This window comes from Suncus etruscus, chromosome 3 (assembly GCF_024139225.1).
Source record: "Suncus etruscus isolate mSunEtr1 chromosome 3, mSunEtr1.pri.cur, whole genome shotgun sequence".
Lineage (NCBI taxonomy): Eukaryota > Metazoa > Chordata > Mammalia > Eulipotyphla > Soricidae > Suncus > Suncus etruscus.
The window spans coordinates 85,164,959-85,181,630 of record NC_064850.1 but is presented as its reverse complement, the minus strand read 5'-3'; the positions used below and the strand labels follow the sequence as shown (position 1 = coordinate 85,181,630).

At 40.7% G+C, this 16,672-nt stretch overlaps 1 protein-coding gene across 5 annotated transcripts in view; it reads right to left on the bottom strand.

Annotated features, from left to right (window-relative positions):
- Positions 1-16,672, bottom strand: part of APBA1 (amyloid beta precursor protein binding family A member 1) — a 250,818-nt gene that overhangs the window by 13,775 nt on the left and 220,371 nt on the right. For all 5 annotated transcript variants that reach the window (XM_049770936.1, XM_049770935.1, XM_049770937.1 and 2 more), the window contains exons 4-5: positions 14,839-14,878; positions 10,773-10,918 (exon numbers count right to left, since the gene is read on the bottom strand). In XM_049770936.1, coding sequence (XP_049626893.1) covers positions 10,773-10,918; positions 14,839-14,878 — 186 coding nt within the window. The remainder of the gene's footprint in view (positions 1-10,772; positions 10,919-14,838; positions 14,879-16,672) is intronic.

Here is a 16,672-nt window from a genome sequence, read left to right as displayed (position 1 = left end):
ATTTGCTAGACAGTGACTAACTTTTTTTTGTTTTTGGGTCACACCCGGCGGTGCTCAGAGGTTACTCCTGTCTGTCTGCTCAAAAATAGCTCCTGGCAGGCACGGGGGGGGCCATATGGGACACCGGGATTGGAACCAACCACCTTTGGTCCGGGATCGGCTGCTTGCAAGGCCGCTGTGCTATCTCTCCGGGCCCCAACAGTGACTAACTTTTATGATGATTTCCTTTGGGGATTTTGGATCAGTTAGGATGGCAAAATTTTAAAAAGTATACATATTTGGTGCCATATATTTCATATATGGTGTCATATATTTCTATGACTAATTATTTTTTATTTTTGAATGTTCTAAAGTATTACTTTTTAATTTTTTTATTTAAAAAACCATAATTTACAAAGTTATTGATAGTTGAATTTTAGGCCTATTTTAGGCAAAACTAATCTCATCACAAGTATCAATTCTAAATAATTATAAAATAGAGAACAGAATCTTATTGTTAATCCTTTTAAAATGACTTAATCGCCATATGCCCTAGCACAGGACTGACTTGTGGGACTTGTGGGAAATAAGTAACATGTATGTCAAAGGGCAAATATCAGGCTATTGGAATGATGTTCTGTTAACACTGATGTGGTCAACTAGATGGTTGTTCAAACATTCAATACTCTTGCTATTTGTTAGCTTGTTCTGTTATTTATTAAGGAAGATGTAGTAAATACTAAAGCAGTTGTGGACTTGCATATATCTCCTTTTGGTCTGTTAATATTTCTTTATTTTGTTTATAGCTATAAGATTCATACGCTCTGAAAAATGATTACATCTCCCAGGGCAATTGATCTCTTCATTATTGTTCCTATCTCTATTAATACTTTGCACCTTATTTGTATAATATTAATATAGTCCTCCTATCTCTAATAAATGTTAATGCCCTCTTTTATCTCATGTACAAAAAATTAGCACAGTTGAAAATAATAGATATGTTGGAGCTGGATCATAAAAAATTAAATCCTGGCTCTGCTGAGTACTAGTTCTGGAACTTGGAGACTGCCACTGAAAAGGTACCTCAGTTTCCCCTCATCCATAAAATGAGAAAGACCATGAGCTTGGAGGATAAAAGAAATATAATCAAAATTCCAACACATCCGCTCAGGTGCTCTGGAATCTCTCCATTTGTGTTAGTGTTAATGTAATTGCAATCTGGTCTAGGGCAGGATATTTCTTGGCTTTGGGTAAAGGCTTGCTCTGTGTAGCTCTTGTGTGAAAAATAGATCATCAAGGACTCAACCCAAACACTGCTACACTGATTCAGGTAGGTGGAAGAAGAAGTGGAAGCTTCCATTCCTCTATACTCACCTGTGGAAGCTGCCTTCCTCTGTTCATTAGTGACTACCACACTTCATAGCTCGTACTCACTGAAGAGAAACTTGATGAGTCTGCTGCCCACCCACTTAAAAAGTTCATCTCTGGTATACCCAGGAAACCAGAGCAGCCTGGTCTCAAACTGCTACCCCACATCACTTTCAGGTAGTTTGCTGTGGAAAAATTCTGTAGGTTGGAATGGTGTTGCTATCTTCAGTGTGACCTCAAACACAGTCATGGTCCTATACTGCATATAACCATGTCATCAACTTCTCAGGTACTATAGGAGAGTTGTGCAGAGACATAGATCTATGCCAGTTCAGATTCTAAGGAGGAATGAGCTCTTAGAGATCCTAACATCCTCAGTGGGGATTCTTTCTACCACAGTCTCACATGGCAGCAACAGAAGAACTGTCACTATTTTGAGTTCTAAGACCTAAAAGCTGTTAGAGTGGGGTGATCTCAAAGTGGTTTTGTTTTTCTTATTGTTTATTTGTTGTTGTTGTTTTTTTCATTTTGGGCCATACACAGCAGTGCTCAGGGATTACTCTTGGTTCTGCACTTAGAGATCACTCTGGTGGTGGCTGGGAGAACATATGAGGTGTCACTGATCCAAGCTGGGTCAGCATGTACAAGGCAAAGCACTCTATCCACTGCCCTGTCTCTCAAGTTACCCTGAAAGCATTTTTTTCAGACATCCTTCTACCAGCCAACCACTCCCAGAAAGGGCAGATTATGTTTCTTTTGGAGGAGGTGGTGAGAAAGAAAATCCAAAAAGGGTAATTTAATTTTATGAAGTGCATTTTGAGAGCTTGTTTGGAGGTTCTAGCAGGGGAGGGAAGCTACTTTTATACCTTTGACCGAGAACATTCTGTCTCTATTTGGGGTAGGCCATCTTCTTTGACAGAGCTCACAGCTTCAGGAGGGATGCATATGGAGAGGTGGGGGAGGAAGGCGATACCTGCCTAGCCAGCCAAACCAGCTGAGTCAACCCTGGAGAGCAGTGGGGTGAGAGATGTCACAGCCAGATTGCCCTCATCTTCATGAAATGCATTTTGAAAGGATGTTCATGAAGCTAAGAATAATTTGTGATTATAGTGAGACCATCTTTAAACCACTTGGAATATACAAACTCCCTGAAACTATTTATAATTATAAATGCAGATTGGGAGAGAGAAGAGCAATAAGAGTGCCAAACATGGTGCACCACACAATCCCCTGAACACTGCAGTTTGTGTCCTTGGAGATGCCTAGCACTTAAAAGGCTGGTCCAGGAAGCCCTGCCACTTTGGGACCCAGGCAGAACTGCATCCCCAGAAATGTACTGACAATCCAGCTGGCATCTTGAGTATCACTTGGGAGGCTAAAACACTACCACCAACAACAAAAAAAGTCCCATATATTATCAGCTATGCTGAGATGGCTGAAGACAGAATGAGACACTTAGGGACAGAGGTTCTGTGAGAAATGGGGCATGAGGTCAGTGTACATTCGGAAGCAAGAAATGAGATGTCTATGGAAAAGTTTGTATCTCATAGTATGGAATATAGCTCACTACCTAGTAGTGGCGTGCAAGGGATATACAGTCACTTGGTCCACCATGCGCACTGAGATTTCAGTGCTCTCAGAATCCAAAAATTAGTTGAGCTGGGGAGCCTTGGCTATTCCAGGTACATCCCCCTAGTTAACACTGCCTGGGCTCTGCTTAGGCAACAGTATCTCTTGGAAAGTCTCATGTTTGCCAGTGGCAAAGCCCACAATAGCTCTGAGGCAGCCACTATTTACCCTCATGCTTTCAAAGGGAAAATCAAGGCACAAAGAAGCCAATAACTTTACCCAAGTCATATGGCTGCTAACATGGCAGAATGATCCAAACTCTGAAATTTTCCCATTACATGTTATACTAGTTGGGCAACTGAGGTAGGTTCATCTACCTAACTCCCAGGAGTCCTCAGTCCTCCTGCACCGAGGGATTTAGGGACAAGGGAGATCAAAGGTATGCTCTATGTGTCAATGGTTTCTTCATGGACCTCAGAAGTTCTTCAAACTAATAAGAAACTCATTAGGCTGGCATACTTCTTTCCTACAGATATTTCCATCCTGTCTACAATGAAATAATAACTGTTAGCACATAAAATCTTTCCATGCAAGGGTTGAAAAGGAATGGAGAGATAGGAGAGGAGTTTAGGTTTGAATTCCAGCACCATAAAATAGTGTCTTCTGAGCACCACCGGGAATGATCCCTGAGCATAGAGCTAGGAGCAAGCCTAGAGCACATCTGGTTAAACTAAACAGAACTAAACAAAATGAAACAGAACAAGGATGGAACAGCCTGATCTTTGGAGAAAAGCTAGGAAAGATAGACATAAAAATGTTTGACAATGACGTTTACCAAAATTAATCCTAACACCATTTGTTAGTGAATGACACGAGACTCATAAATGCAGAAAAAATGGAATGCACAGTACACTTTGTATGAACAAAAGGTGATGAGGAGCAGAGAATAAGGTGGGGATGAGGGTGGGGTGAAGCAAGCTGAAGTTTCAGAGAGAAATAAAGATGACTGAGTCATGCTGGCTTCTCTCTGGTCTCAGGCTTGTATTCCCCAACTGGTGCCTATAGCTTGAAGGGGGTTTCTACTTGAGGCATTGCCCTAGTAGGTTTTTTCCCCAACATATTCCAGACAATCCCAGACGGTGTCTTTAACAATAATCCTATGGTGATGATTTATTCTACATTCAAACGGTGATAAGAGTGAGGCAGGAGAGAGCACAAGGTGCTGGCCTTGCCTGTGGCCAATCTCAGTTTAATCCCTAGCACTGAACTGGGAGTGACCAGGGGTGATCTCTGAGCACAGAGTCAAAAACTCTGAGCACTGCTGGATCTACCCAGAAATCTAAAATAAACAAGCCAAACAAACAAAAAAAGGGAACGTGTTATGGGAGTTTCTACTAATACAAAGTGAAATCAGCCTCCTCCTTCACAGAGCCTTTAATAAGGAACCAGGTAGCAGGCCTAAGTACCTGCACTTCCATTCAATTCCCAGGAAATGCTGAGAACCATGCTCTCACTTCTGACTTATATGGGTGTTTCCTGAATGAGTATTACTTCCACTGAAAAATGATAACCAGGAAAAGCAGAAAGAGGTCATCAGGGAAGATAAATGAAACAATCTGATATAGGGGTTGGAGAGATAGTACAGCAGGTAAGGCCATTGTTTTGCATGCTACCAACAGGGTTTGATCCCTGGTACCCCAAGTGACTCCCTGACCCTTGTGAGGAATGATCTTTGAGCACAGAGCTAGGAGTAATTCCTGAGTATCACCAGGTATGACACTTACTAAATCACACTTACTAAATAAAATAGCCCAACCTGAAAAACTGAAGTGAGAATAAAGAGATAGTACAGCAGGTATAGTGCATGGCATGTGAGCCACCAGTTTGATTCCTGGGAACCCACATGGTCCTCTGAGACCCGGTCCCTGAGTACAGAGACAGAAGTAAGCACTGAGCATAGCTAGGTGTGTCCCCCAACCCCACCCCAGCAAAGAAATTTAAAAACGGAGGATGTTTTCCAATTCTGTAACTGAATTCAGATATACCTGTTATTGTGATAGATAAAAAGATTTAATTTTCAACTAACTCCTCATCACACCTTGTATTATTGTTAGCTAGACACTTTTCTTGGCTGCCATTATAAACTACATATTTCTCAAGGTCAAAAGCTGGCCCTGGATCAATTCCTATTCCCTGAGCTGCCTAGTGTGGGAGGTAGGCACTGGGACAGTTTGGTTTCTTAGCCAAATTATTTTTATTTCTACTCATGTTCAGTAATACACATCTGGCTAAAACACAACTCCACATTTTCTGTCCAATGAACCTGTCCATTTCATGTAAATGCAGACGACTGTGGTTCTTAAAACTTCCAGAACCAAACCTAATAGTTTGAGTACAGAGCTGGTGCCATCCAAGTGAAAATGCCACAACTGATGGACAGTACAGGAGGTCCACATGGTTTGATGGGAAGACCTATGCCTGAGGCTCAACATTTGCTGGGATCAGGGCATCAGATCTGGCATCAGAATCTTCTTGATGGCCTCTCAATGAGTAATGACTGCAACCTGAGTGTGGGAAGGAGGGGGAACAATGCAGACAGAGGGGTCTTAAATGAATCACAAAGATGGAAACTACAGTGCCTTTGTTTAAGGAAAGCAGGGAATCAGAAATGACCATGTCCAGGTATGATTTGGATGCTGCCACATGGACGTCGAATAGAAATCCCAGGAGTTTTCTTTCTTCCTTGTTTCCAGGAAGCTGCTAGCTATGTACACCAGTTTGCTCTCTGCAGGCTAGCCCGAAGACCTCTCACTCAAGAGATCAGACAAAAGTAGGGCCTCTGCTCCCCCTTAGAGAATGGCAGGGCAGTGCAGACATTGAAGGACTTTCCCTCCACATGCTAGGGCTGCTGCAGACACTCTGGAACCCCAGGATCCTCTGCAGTGATGAAGTCTTAGTGGGGTGATGGAAATAAATGGAGTGCAAACTGAAATAGCTGAATTTGAAAAAGCATCAGGCTAGGTGTTGAGTCAAATACTCTGATGGACATTTCAGCAAATGCAAACAAAATACAAGGCAGAAAATAGTGACAGGCAAAAATTTCTTTCTTTCTTTCTTTTTTTTTTTGTTTGTTTGTTTTTGGGCCATACTCAGCTGTGGTCAGGGATCACTCTTGGTGGATGTCTGAAATAAAATCTGGGCCAGCCATGTTCCAGGAAAGTACTAACCACTGAACTATCTGGTTCCAGGCAAAGGCTTCTTCTGATGCATAAGAGCACATTCAAATGTGATTCTGAGGGAGGAAATGCTACTTTTGGGTCCATCACATTTCCTCTCTCTACTCTGAATGAAGTCTAATGTGAGGATAATGTGCTGTGCAAAGAAAGTTGTGCTTTCCAGATGATTTCTGCTCAGGCAAATCTAAAAAAGGATTTATAATTAGACACTCTTGCTCTAATCAACATAGCAGTTTCAGTTTGGATTCAAATAAAATGTGGAACTTGTTGCTGCATTCTTGGAAGGCTTCACAACTTTCTGGACTTTAATGAGGGAAAACCATGGTCTCAGACTCCATTTTGGACTTAAGAAGTCAGAGTTCAGTGTCTGGATGGGCTCAGGTGGTGGCTTTGAATCTTGCCATAAGCTCCCCATCTGTATGACATGTATTTCTGTCTTGTAGCAATAAAAAGAGAAACTCCAGCCACTATCTATTAGGAGGCCCATACAGAGGGTGCCCAGATTAAAAACCTAAGTCTTAACGTAGGTGAATACTTGATGGATAAACCTCAGAAAAATTCATGCAACTCAGAGCTTACTGTCTCAGTCTTCAGTACTCTGGTGGAGGCAGATTGCTCCTGCTTTTTGGAAGCTTCACCTGAATGAGCCTGGCAGAGTTGCCTGAGTAGGTACAGGGGGATGTTATATTTTTGTGGGGCAAGACGTGGTACTCAGGGTTTACTCCTGGCAGTGCTTGTGAAATATATGTGGTGTCGGAGAAAACAGGGTCAGTAATGTGCAAGGCAAGCACCCTACCTGCTCTACTATTTTTCAGTTGAAGGGACATATTATATATTTGAATGGAGAGAACTTTATCCTGTGGTCCATTCTAGACATTACAGGGCATCAAAGAACCCTATCTCTATGCCACTAATCCAGAAACCATCCCCTAGTCTATGGAGAGGACTCAAAAGACCACTGCATCATCTTTGCATGTGAGATGCTTGAGTTCAATCCCCAGCATTACATGGTCTCCTGAGTTCAAAGAACGGGGAGCTCTAAGTGTGACAAAACTCACCTCCCCCCACAAAATGCCTCTTAGACATTGTGATTATCAAAGTGGCATTCACCTCACTCTCACTTCTTTATTCTCCCATACACTGCTTCAGCAAGTGGTACCATGTGGAGCTAGTAGGACAGGCCAGGTGCTTGCTCTGTATCTTTCCTGTAAAAGTTAACAGTACCATGAACTTAGGAAACAAAGTGTTGTACAGAGTGGAGCTAGGCTGGTCCTAGGTGCAGGCTTTGCAGCCTGGGCCTCCATCCTATGACTGATCTTGGTCCTCTTCCAAGAGGGCATGTCCTAGATCAGTGATTTTCAACCTTTCACACCTGAACACCAGCCATAGGGCAGTGGTCTGAGAACTGATCATTGTAAACCACTGAAAATTAAGCAACGATTAATAAATTTTGGTCAAACTTTCTGCAGATCAGTAATTGGAGACCACTGTCTGAAAAGTATCTGTCAAGTCATCAATGAATGTGATTTCTGGATCTGACCTCTGACAGCTCTCATGATCTGTCGACTCCTTTCCTCCTGGAAGATGCTCTCCCTGTATACCATTAGAGCAGATTCCCTAGGGAGGGCTAGAGGAATCCCTTAATAAGCTATGCTAATAAGCTAAAGCTAATTTTGCCTTCAGTAGTTCTAGGTTCTATTCCTGGCACCACATGATTCCCTCGGGCACCATCAGGTCTCATCCCCAAGCATAACGTTGGCATTACCCTCTGATTACTCCAGATATGGCCTCACAATACCTCCATGAAGCTTTCTTGATTTGAGTTGATCAATGTGGATTTATCCTGGGAACCCCAAATTCCTCCACTCATGGGTCCTGATAAAGGCAGATGACCCTGACCCCGACTTGCTTCATGTCTTATTGCCACTGTTCCACATAGCCCTTCAGGGGTTTGGAAGGACCCAGGAGTGATAAACTTCACCATCTCTACCTCTTTAAGAACTTTTCACTCACATCCTACTCCAGGAGCCAAACTTGCCCAATGTAGATTTAACAAAATTAGAACATGGGGCTGGATAATAGTACAGAAAGTACTCTCCAGCATCACATATGGTCCCCTGAGGCATCATCAGGAATAATTCCTGAGTACAGAGCCAGGAATAAGTCGTGAGCATTGCCGGTTGTGGCTAAAAAACCCTACCCAAACAAAACCAGAACACCTTGAGCTTGGTCCCCGTGGGGTGTTAGGATTCAGAACACAATCTCCCAAAATGTTTTAAGAGGTCTCTGCTCTGTGAACTCTAGACACGACAGTGCCAGAAAACAGCAGGATTGGTGTGTTTTTGTTTCCTGGATAAGTATGTAGGGAAGCCTTGAGGTCTCTGGAGAAGGGCTGGGTGCCTTCTAGGGAACTGGTGCTCAGAGTAAGCTTTACTGAGTCCAGAAGACCCAGAAGATAAAAGGCTCAAGTGGATATTTGTCCTATAGCTTATTGTGGAGAACCGAAGGGCCAGGCTTCTCTCTGAGGAAGACTAAAGGGCCTTTCTTGAAGGAAGTGAACCTGCCCACAAATCATGTAGAAGAAACAAATTCGGGGGCAGGGTGATAAGGTCTCCAGACAAAAGCCTGGTGACAATGGAGCCTGAGACACAGAAAAATTAATGAAGGGACAGAGAAGGCCCTTCTTTTGCAAATGGCCAACTTTGGTTCTATTCCTAGAATTTCATATGGTCCCTGAGCTCCGCCAGGGGTGATTCCTGAGTGAAGAGCCAGGAAGCCCTGGGCATTTCTGGGTGGAACTCCAAACCAAAAACTAAACAAACAAACAAAAAGATCTGTATATCCCAGAGAAAGGTGTAGAATGAGTCCTATGAGTCTTATAAACAGGGAGAACTTAAGTCCTATCAGCAACTCTGACTTTGAGGTCTGGCCTGTTGGTATCCGGACAGCAGCCTTTGCCAGTGAATTAGTCTTGTTTAGCCATCCCAAGCTCACTCAAGCAAGCATCATTGTTGGATGCTGCGATGTGTGGATTTAGCATGTCAGCACATCCTATGATGGTTCTTCGAGCCACAGAGAGCAATGAGAAAGCAATTAGAGAAGACGGAGTTTAAGGGGCATCACATCACATAAAGAAACTGCTAAATGTCTGGGAACAGAGGCTCCTAGTCTTCATCAGTTGGGCATACATGGAAATAGGGCATGACTGACCAGCACTTGTCACAGGACCTCAGCACACTCTGGAACCTGAACATGGGTGCCCCTTCTCTACTTTCCAGGTACTCTTTGGACCTGGGCTGGTGTGATATGACTCTTATTGGGTTTCAGAATAAGAACTTTGTGTTCTAAGCTGCTATTCTCTCTCCTTTCTAAAATCTCATGGAGTCTTACAAACAAACAGTGGTGCCCAAGAAACATTTTCACTGCCTTATATTTGTTCTTCTTTCTCATTCTACGTTACCGCCCAAGTACCAAGGATGAAACTTCAGAATGTATGAAAAGATATTAAACAAACAAACAAAAATCAAGAAAAGGGATGGCTTCTTGTGGAGAGAATAAATTTTTACTAATTTAAGGGAATTAAAAAACAAGGCTGGGGACTTTCAGCAAGTCCAGTTGCTGAAAAATCTGATTCTGGTTTCACTCAGATTGTTATCGATGCTATAGATCTGTGTGAAAATGGTTTCCTGGCTACAGTCTTAGGGCCCAGTAGTCTGTGTGCCAGCTTTGAATGGCACCGGATAACATGCTGGGTTTCTTTATAATTCTATGTAGTACTGGTCACAGGTGAAGATGCTAAAACTCTGCATTTCCATGGAATAAAGCCAATCTGAGATGGCTCAAACTGGTGCCGAAGAGATAGCATGGAGGTAAGGCAATTGCCTTGTCTGCAGAAGGATGGTGGTTCGAATCCCGGCATTCCGTATGGTCTCCTGAGCCTCCCAGGAGCGATTTCTGAATGTAGAGCCGGGAATAACCGATGAGTGTTGCCGGGTGTGATCCAAAAACAAAAACAAAAACAAAAAAACAAAAAAAAGATGGCTCAAACTAGTTGTGAATGATTTAAATTGAACAAAAGTGCTCCTTCTGCATCAATAGGCATGTTCTGGTTGTATCTTGTTAAAATAGGTTCAAATCAGTTATGATTATGTTGGACAAGTTTAAACTGGGTTACTTTCATATTGACTTCCTCAGATTAGCCAGTTTAGCTATGACACAATCTGTGTTCCTTGAAGTAAGCAAGTTCAATATGGCCTGAAAAGGATCAATCAGTTCAAAACAAGGAGGCCCAGTGTGAACCACACTAACAGCTATGGAAGTCACCAACCTCCATCTCTCTCCTAGGAATTCTTACAGCAATGTCCTTTCTCCTTCTACCAACGTTCTAAAGATTATGATATGTACTTTTCTCAAGGCTAGCCTTAATGAGTCATATGTGCAGTTTACTGTGGAAATCTTTATTCTGTCTCGACCTAGTTAGCAGGTAAGTATCTAAGTGTTGCCTAAACCAGCATCTCGGTCTGCTTTCCTCCTAACCTGGCAAGAGATAGCGGAAGTATTAGGCAGCCTCTCTGGACCACATCTACTCACACCCCTTCATAGCACCCAGTTGCCTCTCACCTTGATTCTGCTCACTGCTTCCTGGGCCTGCATCATGCGAACGTTTTTGGAGGGAGTTTTGTCTGAGAGTAACTGGGTAGAGCCCAGGTAATTGGCAGCAAAGATGATTCCATCAATCAAGTCTTCTGGGTCACAAGGTCCGGGAACTGCAGTACAGAGAGCCATTAAAATATGTTGGTTATTAAATTATAGTCTAGGTTCAGGGTTACAGTGGTGTTTAAGTTTATGGTATTGACGTACAAAGTTATTGCATACTGCAACTATCAAAATGCCCATAACACTCCAACCCATTTTATACACTATCCGTCACATAACATTCCATCTATACACCACCTCCAATCGGTCCTTTTTAGACACCCTGTAACGCCATTATTTTTGACTGACAGTTATAGTTTTGGTTCAGACAATAACCTCCATTGGCCATCACCTATGTATTTTAGACTCTCCACCTATGTTCTCATGTTTTTTCAGTCAGCCTGATTGCTCCCCTATTCCCCATCTCCCAAATCTGGTCCTCTCAGGTCTATAATCTAGTACCCAAAGTTTGTAATCAATTGATATTGTCCCCATCCTTGATTTGTTCCTCTGTATACCACAAATGAGAAAGACTTCTTTGGATTTGTCTCTCTGCTTTGGCTTATTTCACTTCCATGATACCCTCCAATTCAATCCAATTTGCCAATGAACTGCATGACTTTCTTTTTTTCTTATGACTTCATAATATTCCATTTATAGCTATTGTTTTGGGGGTTGCTTTCAAATCTTGGCTACTGTGCTAAGAGCTATAATAAACATGGGTGTGTATATATGTTTTTGAACTAATATAGTGAACAGCCCGCCCTCATTTTAAGATAGAAGCAACAATTTATTAATAGTAATTTACTTCACCCAGATAAATTATCATAGAAACAATGCAAATGTTTAAACATGGGACACAAAATCCCTTTGCAATGAATGTCTAATGTTTCACTTTGGTCCAACTGTGAGTTCTTTGGGAACAAGGAGTGTTAGTCCTCTTTAGCTCACATGTGTCTATTCAGTGTCTTAAATAGACTATGCTAAGAAAGAAGTGTGTGATAACTAGATGAGCAGAAAGAAGACTTCACTCTATATGCAAACTCGTTTGACAGAATGTTCATGTACTCATCAGCTGTGGTGATTCCCGCTTCCATCTTATCTCGAATGGGAGAAACACTTTTCATACATGAATAGAATGGGACATTTATCTCAGAATGGCTGGATTCCCATCATGGCCTCTTGCCCCAGTGTAGGAAACAGAACATCTTTTAGCATGAAATGGCCCGAGGTTGGACAAGTGGTCCATCTTACTTTCCACTTGCACCCTCACACTGAGTAATTACAAAAGAAGGCAGTATATTTTGTTTCCATTGACCAGCCCATTAAATCAAACTGTAGTTATTAGTATTTAACATAGTAGCATCTGATTCAAATCATATTCATCTGTATCTCCTTACTTGAAATTAAAACATGCCTGAGAATAATATATTTTTATAACATAAGCATTATGGCATTTAAGTTTTGCAACAAAACAAGTATTTTCTTTGGCTTTAATATCATATTTGGGAAGACTATATTATTGACTTCAGCACACTTTTAAAACTTCAGTATCTTGGGCCAGACCGATAGCACAGCGGTAGGGTATTTGCTTTGCAGGTGGTTGACCCAGAATGGACCCAAGCCTGTCAGGAATGATTTCTGAGCACATAGCCACAAGTAACCCCTGAGCATCACTGGATGTGGCTCAAAAACAAAACAAAACACACTTTGGTATCTTAAATTAACTTATTTTGGAATGAAAAAACATTCTTTTTCTTCTTGGAGTTAATCAGAAATTATTATTTCTGTACATTAAGTTCATCTTCAAATTAAACTGTCAATTTCCATGATAAACCACATATCAACATATATAGACATTCACTTCTCTAAAACCGAGGTGGGAGTTAAAACAAAGAAGTTAGAAGTGTTTGGATGGCAGAACTTCACAAAGCCTTTGGTAATTAAAGAAGTTTTGCTATTGATTTTTCCTAGGAACATTTCTGGACAAACATAGGGAGTACATACAGTAAAATCTACCTCCATCAAAAGAATTAATTTATGTTCTCTTCAACAGCCACATGCAAATAACCCTAAAACGTCTACAGATTTCAGAATACATAGAAGAGAATAAGTGAAAGCACTAATCTCACTGAAATAGTACATGGGCAAATTTGTTCAACATTCTTCTTTATTAAAGATAAAAGATGACCAGTCCTCTATTGTAAATTTCTGTGACAGATCTACATTAAATAACTTAATGTAACCTTTGTTACCAATTAAGTATTGAGGAAACATTGCATTAGAAATAGTATTTTTGATACCACCTCACACCCCAGAGAATGGCACACATCACAAAGAATGAGAATAAACAGTGTTGGCGGGGATGTGGAGAGAAAGGAACTCTTATCCACTGCTGGTGGGAATGCCGTCTAGTTCAACCTTTATGGAAAGCGATATGGAGATTCCTCCAAAAACTGGAAATCGAGCTCCCATACGATCCAGCTATACCACTCCTAGGAATATACCCTAGGAACACAAAAATACAATACAAAAACCCCTTCCTTACACCTATATTCATTGCAGCACTATTTACCATAGCAAGACTCTGGAAACAACCAAGATGCCCTTCAACAGACGAATGGCTAAAGAAACTGTGGTACATATACACAATGGAATATTATGTAGCTGTCAGGAGAGATGAAGTCATGAAATTTTCCTATACATGGATGTACATGGAATCTATTATGCTGAGTGAAATAAGTCAGAGAGAGAGAGAAAAATGCAGAATGGTCTCACTCATCTATGGGTTTTAAGAAAAATGAAAGACACCCTTGTAATAATAATTTTCAGACACAAAAGAGAAAAGAGCTGGAAGTTCCAGCTCACCTCAGGAAGCTCACCACAAAGAGTGATGAGTTTAGTTAGAGAAATAACTACATTTTGAACTGTCCTAATAACGAGAATATATGAGGAAAATGGAGAGCCTGTCTAGAGTACAGGCGGGGGTCGGGTGGGGAGGAGGGAGACTTGGGACATTGGTGATGGGAATGTTGCACTGGTATTGGGTGGTGTTCTTTACATGACTGAAACCCAAACACAATCATGTATGTAATCAAGATGTTTAAATAAATTAAAAAAAAGAAATATTATTTTCAATCTTCTTTCATACAATGAAAATAATAAATGTTTTATGAAACTTAAAATATACTAGATTTTCCAAATCTTGATTTAGCTATCTTCAGCAAAGAGCCCTTTTAAACCATAATAAGTATGTATGTACAGGTATGTTTAAGGAAAGTTAAAATTTAAGTGATTGTGTATCAAATAATGAAAAGATGTAACATTGACTTTAAACAAAACAAATGTTTGAGATATAATTATATATCATTTATCTTCCAGATAAAATGGTGACAATCAAATGTTAGTGCATCATACCTAATAATAAAAAAAAACCTGTAATTTTAATAAGCTCACTTTAGGTTTTGGGTTAGCAAGGAATCATGAACTCAGGAAGCACTTCAAAATGGAACCTGAGAGGAAGAACTTGCTAGATGTTACTACTGCTAACTCATCCAAGCAAGAGATCCGAAGAACTTTATTAATATTTTCCTTTTAAAGAAAGAGGACCTCAAACTATGCCTTAAAGTGGCATTCCTGTTCACTCAATCCTTGGTGGGTAGAAGAGGTCCTGAACTAGAGGTAGGAAGAGCTGAGACTTATATCTGATACCTTCATCATGGTGGCTAAGGTTCTTCCATAAAGAATAGACAAATGAATGAACAAATGAATGACTAGGGATGGAAGTCTCTGGAAGACAGAATGAACAGGGATGAGGGGTGTTTCTGAGAGGCTCCTTTTGTCATTACAGTCATTACTCCTTTTTTCTAGGACTGTTCTCACTGTAAGTAATCTTGTATCTTTCCTCCACTGTCTCAAGGTCCAGAGTTTTCAAATCCCCCAAATATTAAAAGATTCATTAGTGGCTCAGGTCATCCTTGTCAGCTCTTACCTTCAACATAGGTTGGAAAGGAAGCCAAGCTTTTTCTTGACTGTAATGAAAACAAAGAGGTTTCAATCAGAGGAACAGGATAAAAAAATGCATCAACACAATTACCCATGTAATAGAAAACCAAAAGCCATCACCCATGAGGATATTAACTATTTAGTAAACATTTTTATTAGTTGTTTTTTTTTTTTTTGGTGCACAATATACTGTCTTGAGAATCTGGGTTCCAGGGTAAGAGAGAGACGACTCAAAAATCCTGAGTTTGATCCTTGCATTGAGTCCCTTCCTTCATCTCCTAGTACTGCCAAGGTGGGGATGGGGGCGTCCTAGTGCAGCTGAGACTCAGCAGTGCATGCATTGTTTAGCACAGTTGGCTGAGTATTGCAGGGAGGTCACCCATCACTCCCAGGTCCTAAACATTGCTTGCTAGGCCCCCAAATAATATAATCTGATAATAAAAAGCATCTGGGTTCCTAAGTAAAACACCGATTAGTAAAAACACTAACAATCTGATAAAATGAAGAGTTTTCTTAGAGAATTTTGTTTCACTTTATGTCTGTTGCAGTGATCACTTGCAGTGATAAAATCATACACTAGAGTTTTAGTGCTTCCTTTGATTTCCTACTAATTTACTTTTGTTTAAAAAGTATGTATTTCTTACATTAAGGAGCAAAGCTTGTTGGAAGTAGATATAATCAACTGAAAACTTTCTAGAAGAACCAGCTATATGGCAGTTTACTTATATATAATTTGGTTTAAGGGCCACATGTGGTGGTTCTCAGGGCTTACTTCTGGCTTTGCATTTGGGAATAACTCCAGATAGACATTCAGGAATCACTCTTGCCGTGCTTGGGAAACCATTTGTGGAATCAGGGATCAAACCCACATCACTTGTGTGCAAGGCAAAATCTTAACTCTATACTACGTCTCAGGCCCACATTGAATTGCAGTTTAAAACTGAGTTCTCAATTTTAAAGGACAAGACTGACCATTCAGTTCCTTTCATAAGCAAATGTCCTAGTGATCACACATAATGTGGTTAAGAGTAGGAAATTCATATTTTATATGAATTCATATTTTATAAGGTAATAAAATTTATACCTGGTATGTTTAGGGCAGAATGCTACAGACACTTTAGCAAACTGGCGTAGTAATGTAAAAAAAATTGCAATTGACTAAAATTTAAGCCAAACAGTGGAGTTTGCATGGCCAATAGTTATGCTTAGGAAGCATAAAGATTTTCATCTCTAAGAATCTACCATATGTTAGTGGCTATTTAAATAAATGCCTTTTAGGACAGGAGAGAAGCACAAATGGATGAGCAAAGGCTCTGCATTTTGCAGGCTTTGCATTTTGCAAGTTTGATGCTCAGCACTGCCTGATCCCATACGTCCTCTTCCCCTGCCTTCAGGACCCCAGAGCACAAAGCCAGAGATAGTTCTTAGCACACCTAGATATAGTAGCAAAAAAAACCCCAAACAAACAAATAGATAAATTTGACCCTCATCTTTAAAATGAATAAATATCTTTTAGAACAAGGCTACTGAGTAAAGAAGAACTTCTCAACAGGCAGCTTGAATTGAGGGCTTACTCTTTGGGGCTTGGTAAGGGTTGGGATGTTGAGGAAAACAATTCCATGTCACAGAACTTTATATAGCTTTTCCTCAGAAGAAGGAGACACACAGGGATGGTTAATTAATTTCTGCATATCCCGATGAAAAATTGACATGTTAACTGTGAACATGAGAACTTGAAAGCAGTCAGAGAAATCTAATTTCCAGACTTGAATTCACTTCAGTAAAATGACAAGAATTCAGTCCTGACCACACAAAACTCA